General features: G+C 52.1%; 1 protein-coding gene across 2 annotated transcripts in view; it reads right to left on the bottom strand.

Moving 5' to 3' along the window:
* Nucleotides 1-11,372: 11,372 nt before the first annotated feature.
* Nucleotides 11,373-16,435, bottom strand: part of BAK1 (BCL2 antagonist/killer 1) — a 7,793-nt gene continuing 2,730 nt past the window's right edge. For both annotated transcript variants that reach the window (XM_032253419.1, XM_032253420.1), the window contains exons 2-6: nt 16,124-16,224; nt 14,599-14,734; nt 14,104-14,247; nt 12,849-13,029; nt 11,373-12,723 (exon numbers count right to left, since the gene is read on the bottom strand). In XM_032253419.1, coding sequence (XP_032109310.1) covers nt 12,619-12,723; nt 12,849-13,029; nt 14,104-14,247; nt 14,599-14,734; nt 16,124-16,193 — 636 coding nt within the window. In that variant the 5' untranslated portion in view covers nt 16,194-16,224 and the 3' untranslated portion in view covers nt 11,373-12,618. The remainder of the gene's footprint in view (nt 12,724-12,848; nt 13,030-14,103; nt 14,248-14,598; nt 14,735-16,123; nt 16,225-16,435) is intronic.

Below are 16,435 nucleotides of genomic sequence, written 5' to 3' on the forward strand. Positions count from 1 at the left end.
CCTGTAGTTCCAGCTAATTGGAGGCTGGGGCAGGAGAATTGCTTGAACCTGGGAGGTGGGGGTTGCAGTGAGCCAAGATCATGCCATTGCACTCCAGCCTGGGCAACATGAGCAAAACTCCATCTCAAAAAAAAAAAAAAAAAAAGGAAAAAGTTGGGGGAGGCATGGTGGTGCACATCTGTAGTCCCAGCTACTCAGGTGGCTGAGGTAGGAGGATCACTTGAACGCAGTTCAAGGCTGCAGTGAGCTGTGATCACGCCACTGCACTCCAGCTTGGGTGGCAAAGAGACCTATAAAGATCTATAGAGATCTCTATAAAAATAAAAAGTAAAGCTGGCTGAGCATAGTGGCTCCTGCCTGTAATCCCAGCACTTTGGGAGGCCTAGGCGGGTGGATCACGAGGTCAAGAGATGGAGACCATCCTGGCCAACATGGTGAAACCCCGTCTCTACTAAAAATACAAAAATTAGCTGGGCATGGTGGCATGCGCCTGTAATCCCAGCTACTCAGGAGACTGAGGCAGGAGAATTGCTTGAACCTGGGAGGCAGAGGTTGCGATAAGCCAAGATCTCGCCATTGTACTCCAGCCTGTGCAACAAAAACAAAACTCCATCTCAAAAGAAAAAAAAAAAAAGAAAACTTTATCAGACACAGATAATAAAAGCCAAATGACACTTTCAACATTCTGGCTGGAGATTTCTTTGCTCCAATCTACAAGTTCATTTGGTACATTTTCTATCACCCAAGTTATTTGGGTGACAGTTTTATTATATAACACAGTTGCTATTTCTTCAACCTTCCCTAATGCTTTCCTCACCGTTTTCCCGTCTCCTCTGCCTCCCAGTTCCAAAGTCAATGCCTCATATTTTAGGTTTTTGTTATAGTGGTATCCACTTCTGCTTCCAGTTTCTGTATCTGATAGCTATTACGCATGTCAAACAATTCCAAGCCTTAACGGTGAAACCACCTTTGAAAAAATTATGACAGTGAGAGAAATGTGACATGGCTGACCTCATGATCCACCTGCCTCGGCCTCCCAAAGTGCTGGGATTACAGGCAGGAGCCACCGTGCCAGGCTGATAAAGTTTTCTAAGAAGCTGGATGTGTGGCTCACACCTGTAATCCCAATACTTATGGAGGCCACGGCAGGAGGATCCTTTGAGGCTAGGAGTTTGAGACTAGCCTGGCCCACATAGACAGATCTCATCTCTACAAAACAATTTAAAAATTAGCCAGGCATGGCAGGACATGGTGGCTCATGCCTGTAATCCCAGCACTTTTGGACGCCAAGGCAGGCAGATCACCTGAGGTCAGGAGTTTGAGACCAGCCTGGCCAATATGGTGAAATCTCATCTCTACTAAAAATACAAAAATTAGCCGGGCGTGGTGGTGGTCTCCTGTAATCCCAGCTACTCGGGAGCCTGAGGCAGGAAAATCATTTGAACCTGGGAGGCGGAGGTTTCAGAGAGATTGTGCCACTGCACTCCAGCCAGGGTGACAAGGTGAGGCTCCACCTCAAAAAAAAAAATTAGCTGGGTGTGGTGGCAGACACCTGTAATCCCAGCCACTCGGGAGGCTGATGCAGGAGAATTGCTTGAACCTAGAAGGCAGAAATTGCAGTAAGCCAAGATCGTGCCACTGCACTTCAGCCTGGGGGACAAAGCAAGACTCTGTCTCAAAAACGAAACAAAAAAAGTGCCATGCCTAGACCTGATATCGATCACAAGAACCTGGACTTTCAGCCTAATGTCAGAATTGAATGAGTTTTTTAGGGATCCTGCAGTGGGGAAGGAGCATATTTTGTGTATGGAGAGAACATAAGTAATTGCGTCTAGAGAGGCCAGATGAGGTGGCTCATGCCTGTAATCCCAGCACTTTGCAGGACGGAGGGAGGAGGATCGCTTGAGGTCAGGAGTTTGAGACTAGCCTGGGCAACATTTTGTAGAGACCTTGTCTTTACAAAAGATTTAAATAAAACGTTAGCTGGGCGTGGTAGCACGCATTTGTGGTCCTAGCTACTCAGGAGGCTGAGGCGGAAGGATCACTTGAACAGGAGTTTGAGGCTGCAGTGAGCTGTGATACTGCCCTAGCACGCCAGCCTGGGCAACAGAGTGAGACCCTGTCTTGGAAAAACAAAACAAAACAAAATAAAAAACCTGTGGACAGAGGGCAGACTGTGGTGGATTGATTGCACCAATGGCTCCAAGTCTTCACCCCTCCCTGTGTCCACACCCTTTGCCCTGTGAATTTGCAATTTCTTCCACACCAGAAGCAGAGTCTATTTGCCCAACCTCCTGAAGAATCTGAGCTTGGCCATGTGACTTGCTTTAGCCATTATGATGTGAGCTGACAAATACAAGTAGAGGTTTGAAAAATGGCCTGTGTGTTTCTGCTTCTTCTCTTGCTTCTCTGATCACCGTGAGAACACACCCAGAACATTCCCAGGCCGACCTGCTGAAGGGACGTGAATGACATATGGAAGGAAGCTGACTTGTTCCAGCTGAGGTTATCCTAGGCAAGTCAGCCCTCAGCTGACCTGCCAGCTGTCTACAAACTTTTTTTTTTCAGTGTCTTTTTTTTTTTTTGAAACATGGTCTCATTCCATTACCCAGCTGGAGTGCAGTGGCTCAATCACAACTCACTACAGCCTCCATCTCCCATGCTCACTCGAGTCACCCTTCCACTCAGCCTCCCAAGTAGCTGGGATTAGGAGCCACTACCCTGCACAGCTAAACCTCAATTTCTCTATCTGCTAAATGGGCATACTCCAAAAACTTGTGAAAATTAAATAAGATAAAATAGATAAATTGTATAATGCAGTAGCAGGCACACATAGTAAAAACTCAACAAAGTCCTAACTATTTTCTTTTTCTTTTCTTTTGAAACAGGGTCCCGCTCTGTCACCCAGACTGGAGTGCAGTGGTGCGATCATGACTCACTTCAACCTCTGCTTCCTGGGAACAAGCAATCCTCCCACCCCAGCCTCTTGAGTAGTTGGGACCTCAGGCACACCCTGCTAATTTTTGTATTTTTTTAAGAGACAGGGTCTCCCTACATTGCCCAGTGTGGTTTGGAACTCCTGGGCTCAAGCCATCCACCCACCTCAGCCTCCCAAAGTGCTGAGACTATAGGTGTGAGCCACCACGTCCAGCCTATTCAATTTTTTTCTTTTTTGAGGCAGGGTCTCCCTATGTTGCCCAGTTTGGTCTCTCAGGTGATCCACCCACCTCAGCCTCCCAAATTCCTGGAATTACAGGCATGAGCCACAGTGCTTGGCCCTATTTTCTTTTTCTTTTTTTTGAGACAGGATCTCACTCTGTCACCCAGGCTGGAGTGCAGTGGTGTGATCTCGGCTCACTGCAACCTCTGCCTCCTGGATTCAAGCAATTCTCCTGCCTCAACCTCTCACGTAGCTGGGAGTACAGGCGCCTGCCACCAAATCTGGCTAATTTTTGTGTTTTTAGTAGAGACAGGGTTTCACCACATTGGCCAGGCTGATCTTAAATTCCTGACCTCAAGAGATCCACACCTCAGCCTCCCAAAGTGCTGGGATTACAGGCATGAGCCACTAAGTCCAGCCCCTATTTTCTTTTTTTTTGAGATGGAGTTTTGCTCTTGCTGCTCAGGCAGGAGTGCAATAGCAAGATCTCAGCTCACTGCAACCTCCACCTCCTGGATTCAAGTGATTCTCCTGCTTCAGCCTCCTGAGTAGCTGGGATTACAGGCATCCACTACCACACCTGGCTAATTTCTTGCATTTTTAGTAGAGACAGAGTTTCACCGAGTCAGCCAGGATGGTCTCTATCTTCTGACCTCGAGACCTGCCCGCCTCCGCCTCCCAAAGTGCTGGGATTACCGGCCTGAGCCACCATGCCTGGTGGCATTATTTTCAATTTCAAGAATCAAGCAACACTTCATTCCATAAAATAGAATAAATGTTCCAATGAGCTCAGCAGAAGAGGATGGCTTTCGTGGTTTTTTGGATGGTTTTTTTTTTTTTTTGAGACGGAGTCTCACTCTGTGGCCCAGGCTGGAGTATAGTGGAGTGATGTCTGCTCACTGAAACCTCTATCTCCCATGTTCAAGCTATTCTGCCTCCGCCTCCCAAGCAGCTGGGATTACAGGCCCGTGCCACCACATCCAGCTAATTTTTGTATTTTTAGTAGAGACGGGGTTTTACTATGTTGGGCAGGCTGGTCTGGAACTCCTGACCTCAGGGGATCCACCTACCTCGGCCTCCCATAGCTCTAGGATTACAGGTGTGAGCTACTACACCTGGCCTGAGGTTGGCTTTATAAACAAAGAGCTGAAGAAAACAGAAATAAGGAAAAGTGTATTACTTACTTTTCAAAGATTTTTCTTTTTCTTTTTCTTAGAGACAGGGTCTTGCTTTGTTGCCCAAGCTGGTCTCAAACTCCTGGCCTTAATCAGTGCTTCCACCTCAGCCTCCCAAGTAGCTGGGACTATAAGCATGCACCACCATGCCTGGCTCTTCAGTTTCTTTTTTTTTTTTTGAGACGGAGTTTTGCTCTTGTTACTGAGGCTGGAGTGCAATGGCCCGATCTCGGCTCACTGCAACCTCCACCTCCTGGGTTCAGGCAATTCTCCTGCCTCAGCCTCCTGAGTAGCTGGGATTACAGGCACGGGCCACCATGCCCAGCTAATGTTTTGTATTTTTAGTAGAGACGGGGGTTTCACCATGTTGACCAGGATGGTCTCGATCTCGTGACCTCGTGATCCACCCGCCTCGGCCTCCCAAAGTGCTGGGATTACAGGCTTGAGCCACTGCGCCCGGCCTTCTTCAGTTTCTTTAATCCTTTTTTTTGTTTAAGGATTAAAACAGAGAGAACTTCATTATCATTCAATTAAAGATTTATTTATTTATTTTATAAGAGACGGGGTTTCACTATGTTGGCCAGGCTGGTCTCAAACTCCTGACCTCATGATCCACTCGCCTCGGCCTCCCAAAGTCGATTGAAGATTTAAACTGATATTTTTGAGAAATCGGCTGTTATCTCTCTCTCCTTATTTTTCAGAAGGTCAGATAACAATTTAGTTTAGCATGGGTGACTCCATACTGAGTTTTAGTTGTTCTGTCTGTTTTGGCCTAGTGCAGTCCCATCCCCTCCCATCCCCTCTCCCTCCCTTTCCTCTCTTCCCTCCCTTTCTTCATCTGTCTCACTCTGTCGCCCAGGCTGGAGTACAGTGGTGCAATCACGGCTCACTGCAGCCTAGAACTCCTGGGCTCAAGCCATCCTCCTGCCTCAGTCCTAGCTGGGGTCACAGGGGTGCGCCACCTTGTTTGGCTAATTTTTGGGGGGAGGGTAGATAGGGGGTCTCACTGTGTTGCCTAGGCTGGTGGCTTTCTGTAATTTTTATTTAATAAATGAAATGCTTAGCCGGGCGCGGTGGCTCACGCCTGTAATCCAAGCGCTTTGGAAGGCCAAGATGGGTAGATCATGAGGTCAGTTCAACACCAGCCTGACGGGGTGAAACCTCCCTTGTCTCTACTGAAAATTCAAAAATTAGCTGGTCATGGTGGCATGCTCCTCAGGAGGCTGAGGCAGGAGAATCACTTGAACCTGGGAGGCAGAGGTTGCAGTGAGCCGAGATCACGCCGCTGTACTCCAGCTTGGATGACAGAGCAAGACTCCGTCTCAAGAAAACAAAACAGGGCCGGGCGCGGTGGCTCAAGCCTGTAATCCCAGCACTTTGGGAGGCCGAGGCGGATCACGAGGTCAGGAGATCGAGACCATCCTGGTCAACATGGTGAAACCCCGTCTCTACTAAAAATACAAAAAATTAGCTGGGCATGGTGGTGCGTGCCTGTAATCCCAGCTACTCAGGAGGCTGAGGCAGGAGAATTGCCTGAACCCAGGAGGCGGAGGTTGCGGTGAGCTGAGATTGCGCCATTGGCACTCCAGCCTGGGTAACATGAGTGAAACTCTGTCTCAAAAAAAAAAACAAAACAAAACAAACAAATAAATGAAAGGCTCTTTCCAACTCAACGAGGCCATTAACTGGCCAATGAGTGGATCAGATCCCAAGGGCCACTGGTGGTGAGAAGGGGAGAGACTGACCCAGAGGGAAAATCAGCATTGGATGTTCAGGAATAGGAAAGCACATTGAAACAGAAAGGAGATGAGTGGGAGGAGACATTCCAGGTGAGAAGCAGATCCTGTAAAATGCCCTGTGGGCTGAGAAGAGGGGAGAGGTGGAAGGAGCTTGGAGAGCCGAGAGTGGTACCTGGACACCTGTCTGTAGCAAAGGCAGGAATGAGAAAAACGTCTAGAAAGCCATTGAGATGGCCTTAAATGCCAGCCTGAACAAGTTGAGCTTGTTCAAGGAAATGATTGATGTGTCCCCTCTTCTGAAAAGCCTCCCTGGGTCCCTCCAGACCAGGCCAACTTGGTACATCCTTTCTGGGCACCAAATTCCCTGAGTCCCACTCAGATTACTGCCTGACGCTTCCTCCACCATGGCTATGTAAGCTTCCTGAGGGGAGGCCCTTCAACACTCCTGTGCTCCCACCAGGGATGGGCAAGGAGGAGGTGAATGTAATGAATATCATGCACCTCATGGATTTTCAGTGGGGATCAAGGCGACGTTTTGTGAAGCCAGTTGGTGGTGGTGGTGGTGTGCTGGGGACAATTTGAGCTGGGTGGGACCTGAGGCACAGCCATTACTAAAAAAATCTAGAAGTTGAGAATATACTCCATGGCCTTGGTGGGAATGACAGATGGGGAGCTGAGGAGTGACCGTCTACAGGAGCGGCCTCGGACTCAGGCTGGCCACGAGCAGAGGGAGGCACAGTGGCTTTGCAGGACAGTGAGGAGCAAGAAAGAGAAGTTCATGTGAGGCAGGGACCTGCATCCTCCTTGTCCAATCCTGTGTGCTCCCAGCTCTACCCTCTACAAGTTACTTTTCCCACTGGACAGCGCCCTTCTGGGTCTCTCCATCAGGCACCTGGGTTTGAGGCAAATTCCACAGCATGACACAGCCTGGGAATAGGCTTTATTGGGGGAAAAAACCCAACAAATCAGCAAGAGAATCGGCATGGGTTCCCTGAACCTCCTCTCATCACCCTCCCCACCCTGTGGGGGGGATGCATTTGGGACGAGGGTGGGGAGGGCCCCGAGCCAGAGCAGCTGGGCCCACTTCCACTGTGCATTCCAGTGGAAGGGCCTTCCTGCCATCACGCTGCCTTTGTGTGGAGCTGGCATGGAAAAGCAGCTTTGTCAGTGGAGGTACACCAGGCTGCTTGGCACCATGTAGTCTAGATTTGGGGTGCCAGCCCATTACAGGAGCTGTCTGAGAACACCCGCATTTGAACAGCCAAGGGCTGTCGGCATCGCAGTGCCTCCCACTGGTGGAGGGGCTGGGAGAGGGAAAAGCATGCGTGGAATACACAGAAGAATCCCCAGTCCGCTGGTGAACTGAGTGTGGGTGTGCCCCTCTAGCCAGGAGAAGGAAGGACTATTCCTAGTTAGCCATTCTTCAGGCCACCCAGAATGAAAGTCCAAGGTCACATAAAGACACACCCATTCTACTAGGCATCACCACTAGGGGATCCCCCATGCCCTTACTAGGAGAGCAGTCTGCTTTTAACCTGCCCGCAGCCCTTCTCACACACAGCCTGGTAGGACTGTTAATTAGGTTCCTGCTAATCTCTCTCTCTCTCTTTTGAGCAGACATGATAACTGACATCTAAGTGCCTCTTGCACTCTGATTCACAACTTCCAAATTTCAGAGACGCCGGACATGCCAACTGCATCTTGCCTTTCCTCAGTGTGGCCTGCCTGGGACTTGGGCAAGAAAACATTCACTCTCTTGAGGAAGCCTAATCATCCGCTGGAAATGAATTGGGTAAGTAGCCCTCAGGGGGGTCAGAGGTCAGGTCAGAGCAGGTCAGGATAGAGCATGAGAGGGTTGGTGAGCCCAGCTCCACACAGCCAACCATCATAACAGTCTGTGCCATGAACTTTACAGAGTTGGTTCACCTCAAGGTTCAGTGGAGTCTTCAGCGTGTCCTTAGCCAAAGCTAAAGAAAAAATGGAGACATTGGGCACCAGGAATGATTCCAAGATTGCAAAGGAAGAGCTGAGATAAACGGAGCTGAGAGATGTATTGATTCATACTTTGATTCCAACAACCGATGCCCACTCACATGTTACTCACCAGATGCCACACACACACAGCCACATGCACGTTCACACACTCTCATGCATGCATTTGGTGCCCGTCCATTGCCAAATCCCCTACTCCAGGTAAAGGGAGAGTCTGTGGTTTCAGTCTCTTCAGCTATGAAGTGGTTTTTCCTAGAAAAATCCAGTTTTTGCCTGTGTTAGCCCATCACCTGATCTTGGTAATGGGCGGGGGGTGTCCCTTCACTGGATCACTCAGACAATATGCCAGGGATCTGCTTCTAGTCATAGCGCTCTGCAAGCCAGATCATTACTTTCTGTTCTTTCTTTCTTTTTTTTGAGATGGGAGTCTCACTCTGTCACCCAGGCTGGAAGGCCGTATAACCTCTGCCTCCTGCCTCGGCCTCCTGAGTAGCTGGATTATAGGCATCTGTCACAACATCTGGATAATTTTTGTATTTTTAGTAGAGATGGGGTTTCACCATGTTGGCCAGGCTGGTCTCAAACTCCTGACCTTGTGATCTGCCCACCTTGGCCTCCCAAAGTGCTGGGATTACAGGCATGAACCACCACACCTGGCCTGTTCTCTTATTATCTAGGGAGCTGAATCCCCTCTCCTCTCACATCTTACTTTTATATCCCAGGGGTCCAGTGTTCACCTTTATCATGTCCAGCAATTGCTCAACACACCCCAAGAGAAGCTGGGTTTTGCTGACTCTGGTTCCTGATCTTTGGGGACCTCCAGCCTCCAGCAACCTGCAGTAACTCCTCTCTCTCTCTCTATTTCTCTCTCTCCCTCTCTCTCTCTCTGACACACACACACATGTGTGTGTGCGCACGAGATCATGATTATCCTTATCTGTTCATGTCTGATAGAATTAAATCCACTTTTTTTTTTTTTTTTTGAGACGGAGTCTTGCTCTGTTGCCAGGCTGCAGTGCAGTGGTGTGATCTCGGCTCACTGCAACTTCTGCCTCCTGGGTTCAAGCAATTCTTCTTCCTCAGCCTCCCACGTAGCAGGGACTACAGTGGTGCGCCACCACACCCAGCTAATTTTTTGTATTTTTAGTAGGGATGGGGTTTCATCATGTTGGCCAGGATGGTCTCGATCTCTTGACCTCATAATCTGCCCATCTCGGCCTTCCAAAGTGCTGGGATTACAGGTGTGAGCCACTACGCCCAGCTAAATCCACATTTTACAAGCATCTTGCATCAGGGGCCTCTACATCTGAAGTGCATACAGCTGGAGCAGGAGAGGCACATTTTTGTCACAGGTGAAAAAAACAAAAACAAAAACAAAAACAAAACTGGTGGAAATGGTGGTTTAATTTTAATAAATAAATGAATGTAAATTTATTTTAATGCATTCAGGTGACTATGTCATAATAACTTGTTCAATATACTGAGTGATTTTAGGCTAAGGAAGGATTTTTTCAAATGAAAGCGTTTGGATGGACACTGGGTGACTTTCTAAAATATACTCTTCGGAGGACGTAAAAACAAATACCTGAAGGTGAAACGGCGGGGTGGGGGTGGGAGAATGTGAGACTGCTGCGTGCAAGGAAGGACGGGCATTTATACTGAAACTGCAGAGCTGCGCAGATGACAGCTGCACACTGCTCCTTTTCCCGGCTGGGCTGCCCCAGCTCAGTGGCATCACAGACCGTGACGAACCCAGACGTATTTGGTGAACCAAGCCACGATCTCAGAAGCAGCGCTCCATCTGAGGCGCAATGAGCTCTTCTGGCTTCTCTTCCCTAACTCCCGCAAAGCCCCCCAGTCCCGTTATCCTCACAGCCCCTGGAGGTTGTGTCCCGCCTAACTTCTCAGCCCTGGTTTCAGAACATCCTGGCAGAGGTATAGAGGGCGTTGGGGGGCGGGGCAGGCCAAAACTTCTTGGGCCGCCCCACCCACGCCTTTCCGGTTAGAGCTGAAACTCCTTAGACAGTTAGGCAGTGCCACAGCCCACTCGCCTTTCTTCCAGCGATGGAACGATCTGATCTGTCCGCCGGTCAACGCTGCACACTGTTCAAAGCCCAAGGCGGGAAGGGGTGCGCCCGGAGGCCCCGCCCAAGCAAGGGCACGCTTGCGTGATCGCCGCGGCGGCCATCTTGGACTCCGGCAGCCGCCCACCTCCAGACGCTTGTCATCGGTCGGGGGCGGAAGCGACCCTGCACCCTGGGCCCCCTAAACCTGTGCTCACGAGCCCTACATTCCCCTCCGGCCTCCACATAGAACCCGGGCCAGTATCCTGGTGGCAAGTGCTCACTCCTTGGGTGACTCCCAGAAAGCCCCCGTTTCCTTCTCTGTAGCTTGAGCACCGCCACCCCCGTCTCCATACCCATTATTTGGGCAGATGATGAACTCTCAGCATAAAGCCTGGCACACAGTATGTGTTCTATAAATGTTGTCCGTGAGCTTTTCCTGTACACTGCGGGGTGCCTTGTAGCAACCACCTTCCAGCCGCCACTGCCTGCAGCGCCGCCTTCTCCCTTTTGCAAGATCGCGTCTGTACTAGACTCTGAAGACCTTGCGGAGGCGCAGGGGGCTTGGCAAGCCCACCTCAGGAGGGTGAAAGTGAAGCTCACGAGTTCTCTTTGACTTTCATGTGACCGTTCTGGAAGGGCATCAGAAGCACAGACCAGGGTGCCCAGGACTGGAAAGACTGTAGATTTTGGAACATTTCAACGCCCCCATGCTTGTTATTTTTATCACCCCTGGCTGCGTCCCCATAGGGACTCCCAAGCCGCATAAAACTAGAATGAAAGCCCTGCGTGTGTGCTGACTGTGGAGACATCAGGAAGGGGGAGCTGGGACATTGTGTCCCAGGCAGAGCTAAGTGTGGAGGAGAAAGGCCTTTTGGACCAGCGTGGGTGGTAGCCCCAGGGTGGGAGAGGAATTCAGGCCAGGCCTGAGGTGGCCTGTGGGGGTCCTCAGATATGTGCAGCTGCTCCACCAGCTCTGTAGCTACGGTCCAGCAGTTCAGGGTCTCAAACGTCCTAAAGGGTGGGAAATTGCATGAAACCAGCAGAGATGAGGGAAGTGCATGGGGAGGGGCGAAGGCCTTCCAGCAGCTGGAGGCTGCAGGACCATACTCAGACCTCCATGGGATTCTGGAAGCCTAGTGTGAGGTTTTATTCAGTAGTAAGCCAGATGCATGCCAGGCACCCCCAGTCTAGCCTGATGGAAAGAGGGGTAGCAGAGAATACAAAAACTACTAAGTCACGGTGAGGGGATTGCACAGTTTATTTCCAAACGCTCAGAGGATAGGGAGTGGCTGCCGGCTCCAGCTGCCTCTCCCTGCATTTGGCTGAATCAAGAACTTCTCTCCCCTCCCCCAACACCCTAGGCAATGCCCAATAGAGAAGGGACTCACTCTCACCCCCACCCTGAGGAGAGACCTAGACAGGTGAGGAGCATGGAGGGTGGGGGGCAGAGTTCAAGTATTCACATTTCCACCATCTACACCCCTGGACTACACCGTGCCAGAGCCATGAGGCGGGGGTCCCACTGCTGGGATTCCTAGTGGTGTTGATAGTCCTTCTCCCACTTAGAACCCTCCAGATGAACTCCCTACTCCTTTTCCCTGAAATAACAAACCAAGTCCTAAGCCCTGTAGTCTGGGCAAGGAGGGGCCTTAGAATGCCACTCACCCAAGGTCCCCAGGGATGGGGGTGAGGGCCTTCACCTATAGTGAATGGGTTGGGAGCAAGTGTCTAAAAGGAGAGAGGAAGGGAGAGAACTGAGAGGACCTGGGAAGGCAGGCTTGGAGGTTTCTGACACATAAGTTCAGAGAGCTCTTGTCTGCGAATCCACCCCACCCCATACCCCAAGCCCAGAATCCCTGAGAGTCCAACTGCAAAGGCAGTATGGCTGGAGGGGGGAATGGGAGCAGACGGAGAGCTGGGCAGGACCTCGGCCCCCGTCTCCCAGTCAGTCCTGCTCCTGGGACACATGATGCTTCAGGAGGGCCAGGACCAGGATCAAGTCCCAGCTCTTAGGCACTGATCTTCCAGCATAGCTGAATCCTGGGGAACAGAGGGTAGACCCACCAACCCCCAAACCCCAGACGTCCTGGCCTTGGGTAGAATGGTGGGAATGGGCTCTCCAAAGGGTATTAAAAAAGCTAAAACCGTTAAACGCTTCCTGGGGAGAAGTGGCCCCCAGTCTCTTGCCTCCCCAAGTTATCAGTCTCCCCAGCACCTAGCAGACAGGGCTAAGGAGGTCCCAGAGAGCCGAGGGAGGAGGCCACAGCCCCTGGGCCCAGAGAGAAGGCCCACTAGCACCATGCAACGCTGAGGCACCTCTGCAGCCTGACTGGCCCCCACACAGGGGCCCTCCAAAGCTGGAGTGCACACTTGCTAAAGCTTCTGTACTCTTGAGGTGGGACCCCTGAAGGGAGTGGAGGAGGCAAAGACTTGGCTTAAGTCCAGGCTGGGGTCTCAGCAGGGACCCCAAAGGGCACCCTTGGGAGTCATGATTTGAAGAATCTTCGTACCACAAACTGGCCCAACAGAACCACACCCAGAACCACCAGCACATTCAGGATGGGACCATTGCCCAAGTCCAGGGCTGCCACCTGCCGGGAGAAACACAGTGGTCACAGAGAGGCAGGCAGAACCTACAGGCACCCGGGGAGGGGCGGGGCCTGGGAGAGGGGCAGCCCCAACAGCAGGGAGGACGTTGCAATCCTCGGATACTCACCCAGCCGCCCCTCTGTGCGATCCACCGGGCGATGCAGTGATGCAGCATGAAGTCCACCACGAAACGGGTCACCTGGCCCAGGAAGCCAGTCAGGCCGCGCTGGTAGACGTGTAGGGCCAGACGGTAGCCGAAGCCCAGGAGAGCCACCACACGGCCCCAGTTGATGCCACTCTCAAACAGGCTGTGGGCAGAGCATTGCGCACCATTGGTGGGGAGACCCCAGGAGGCCCATCAGCCTGGCTGCCCTCTCCCTTCCCTCTCCCAGCTGGAAAGCTAAATTTGCTGTGAATTAAGGCTGCAGAGGCTGCCCCAGCCTGGCCTGTATTTGGGAATAACCTGGGTCTCTGTGAAAGGAGAAAGCTGAGGCGTATGAGCTGGATGCCACTGCTGGGATGTACACTCAGGTGCAAAGGGGCACAGAAAGGACAGAGGGCAGAGCGAGTGGATGGGTCAACGGGGAGATTACCTGTGGGTGTTGTGCTGGCCTGGCAGCCCGAGGGACAGCAGAGAGAAAAGGACAGAAAAGATTAGAGTAGGTCCTGTCATCCCAGTGGCATGGAGGCTGTCCTCTAAGTTCATGGGCTGGCTAGTTCAGCTCTGAGAGCTAATTCTAAACTCTATTACCTACGCCTCCCTTCACCTCCAGCTTCAAATCCACCCCAACCCTGACCTCCCTAATTCTAGTGGTAGCAATGGCTAACACTTTGTAAGGTGGACATGATCTAAGCATATTTTTCCTGTTTTACAAACCAGGAGACTGGAGGCCAGGAAGTTTCACAATGGCAGTAAGTGGTAAAGTTTGGATTTGCACCCAAATGTTTGGTGCATTTAACCACTTGGATGCCAGATAACAGCAACTAGAAGACATTCCTAGGACCTGGCAGAGGTTAGCACTCTCACCATCTTCAGTGTGATGTGTGGTTTCAAATTGGAACCATGAAGGACAGCTGTGACCCAGCTGGGCTGGGGAGCCGTGGGGGATGCCCCACCTCAGGCACCCTCTAGAGTCCTAATCTAACCAGTCAAGTCTTTGGAGTCAGAACTAAAAAGAGCTGTGAGCTAATGCACAAAAGACGAGTCTGGGATCCTGAGAGAGAAAAATAGGAGGCTGAGACCATATGTGCATTCACAGCAGACACTGGACACCAACAGAAGGTGTCTCCCAGGCCAGGAGTGCATCATGTAGGCAGGCCATGGTGCGGTTGTCACGGGACAGGAGAATGACCGGAGCCCCTCGGGGAGGTGGCCGGGGTACCTGGAGGCGATCTTGGTGAAGTACTCGTAGGCGTTCTCTGCCGTGGGCTGCAGGTGCTGCAGCATGGCCTGGAACTCTGAGTCATAGCGCCGGTTGATGTCATCCCCAATGATGGCGAGCTGCCGTCCCACCTGCCCCATGGTGCTGTGTGAGCGGGAGGCAGGCAGGTGAGGTGGCCAGGCAGTCGGGGCCAGGGCCTGCCTCATGGCAGAGGGGTTCTGCCCAAGCTGTCCATGGCCCTGTGCACCCCTCCTTGGAGATCCCTAACAATGTTCTAAAACATGAGTGCTGGGCCCTGGGACAAGGGGCAGGCATGGGCTAAATAAAAAGGATACAAGGTCCCAGATGGGGGTAGGAGCCCAACATGAAAGGGGAGCAACCATGAGAGAAGGGCAAGACCCCCCAGGCCTCCCTGGCTCCCAGGAGTGGCACAGAGACCCGTGCAAACCACTGCCTCCCCGAAGAGGTCCTGTGAGCCCAGCAGTTGTGGCTCACCTGCTAGGTTGGAGAGATAAGCTGACCATCTCCGGGTCAGCAGGGGCGGCCGCCCCTTCAGCCTCCTGTTCCTGCTGGTGGCGGTAAAAAACGTAGCTGTGGAAAACCTCCTCCGTGTCCCGGGCTACCTGCGCCTCTGAGGATCAAAGCTGGGAGTCAGGGAGAGAGGGCCAAACCCAGATAGCCCCATGCCTTGTAGGAGGTTCACTGTTCCTAAGGCCACAGTGTCCTCGCCCATGGAAAGAAATATCCTGGCTAGGTGCTGTGGTGCTGTGGCTCACGCCTGTAATCCCAGCACTTTGGGAGCCCGCGGTGGGTGGATCACAAGGACAGCAGTTCGAGACCAGCATGGTCAACATAGTGAAACCTTGTCTCTACTAAAAATACAAAAAAATTAGCCAGGCATGGTGGTGGGCACCTGTAATCCAAGCTACTCGGGAGGTGAGGCGGAAGAATTTCTTAAACGCGGGAGGTGGAGGTTGCAGTGAGCTGAGATGGTGCCACTGCACTCTAGCCCAGGCTACAGTGTGAGACTCCATCCCAAACAAACAAAAACACAAAATTAGCAGGGTGTGGTGGCACATGACCGTAATCCCAGCTACTCAGGAGGCTAAGGCAGGAGAATCACTTGAACCTGGGAGGTGGAGGTTGCAGTGAGTGGAGACTGCGCCATTGCACCTCAGCCCGGGCAACAAAGCAAGACTTTGTCTCAAAAAGAAGAAAGAAAGAAAAGAGAAAGAAATATGCTGCACAGAGAAGAGTTGTTCTGGCACTTGCATTGAGTCCTCACGGTAGCCCTGGGAGCAGACAATCCCGTTTGCAGGGGAGAATGGCACGGGTCGTCTAAGTAATGTGTGCCAGCCAAGGAGTGGGGACACAGTCTCAGGCATTTGGGCTCCTGAGTCTGCGTTAGTACCTCTCAGCTCCACAGCCCTTTGTGTGCAGGGAATGTGGGAAACAAAATCTGAAATCGTAACCTTGGCCCAGAAAAGTCACACAGGGAGATAGTGAGGACCTGGGATGTGAATCCCAAGTCCAGGGAACAGCCCACCACGGGCTGTGAGCTGAGGCTTCCCTGGCCATCCCCTGGGAAGAACGAAGGAGGGCGGCCATCTTACTTCCTCCCCCAGTCCCAGCAATCGCCTTCCCTGTTGAGCAGACCTGACTGGGTGACCGGCCAGTTTACTTCCTTATTTCTCCCGCTGGAGGGATACAGCAGCCAGGCTCCACTCTACTTCCTGCCTCCCTGGCCCGACCCCACCCTCTGCCTGGTGGCACCATGCCCACCTTCGCATTCATTTCCTGGCCTCTCCCAGCCTCCAGGCCCTCCCCAGCCCAGACTCTTCCCCGGCTCCGGCTTAACCTTGACAGCAGCTCCAGCCTCTGAGCCCGAGGGTGGGAAATACTCTTCCCCACCCGCAGTGGGTGAATTGTGGCCAGGAGCCTGCCCCTGAGTCCTGCTCCTTCCATCCTCACCACGGCCCTCATGGTTATGGGAGGGGTGAGCGGGCAGGAGGACCCTTACCAGAAGCAGAGGGTGGGTCAGACTCTCCACACTCCTGCCTGGGAGGACCTGGGCCTTGCCCCGATGCCATTTTTCAGGTCTCAGTAGAGGATGGTGTCAGCCTGCAGGGATGGGCAAGGAAAAGCAGAGATGGGGGTGAGCACGGACCTGTGACTGGGGACCCCAGACGGGTTGCCATTTCCATATAGGAGAGAGGGTCCCCTACTCCCAGAAAGCCCCTCAGTCCTCTGAAAGTTGTTTTTTTTTTTGAGACTCAATTTTGCTCTGTTGCCCGGGCTGGAGTGCAGTGGCGCGATCTTGGCTCACTGCAAC

This window comes from Sapajus apella, unplaced genomic scaffold, assembly GCF_009761245.1.
Source record: "Sapajus apella isolate SASKATOON/1434 unplaced genomic scaffold, GSC_monkey_1.0 scaffold83, whole genome shotgun sequence".
Classification (NCBI taxonomy): Eukaryota; Metazoa; Chordata; class Mammalia; order Primates; family Cebidae; genus Sapajus; species Sapajus apella.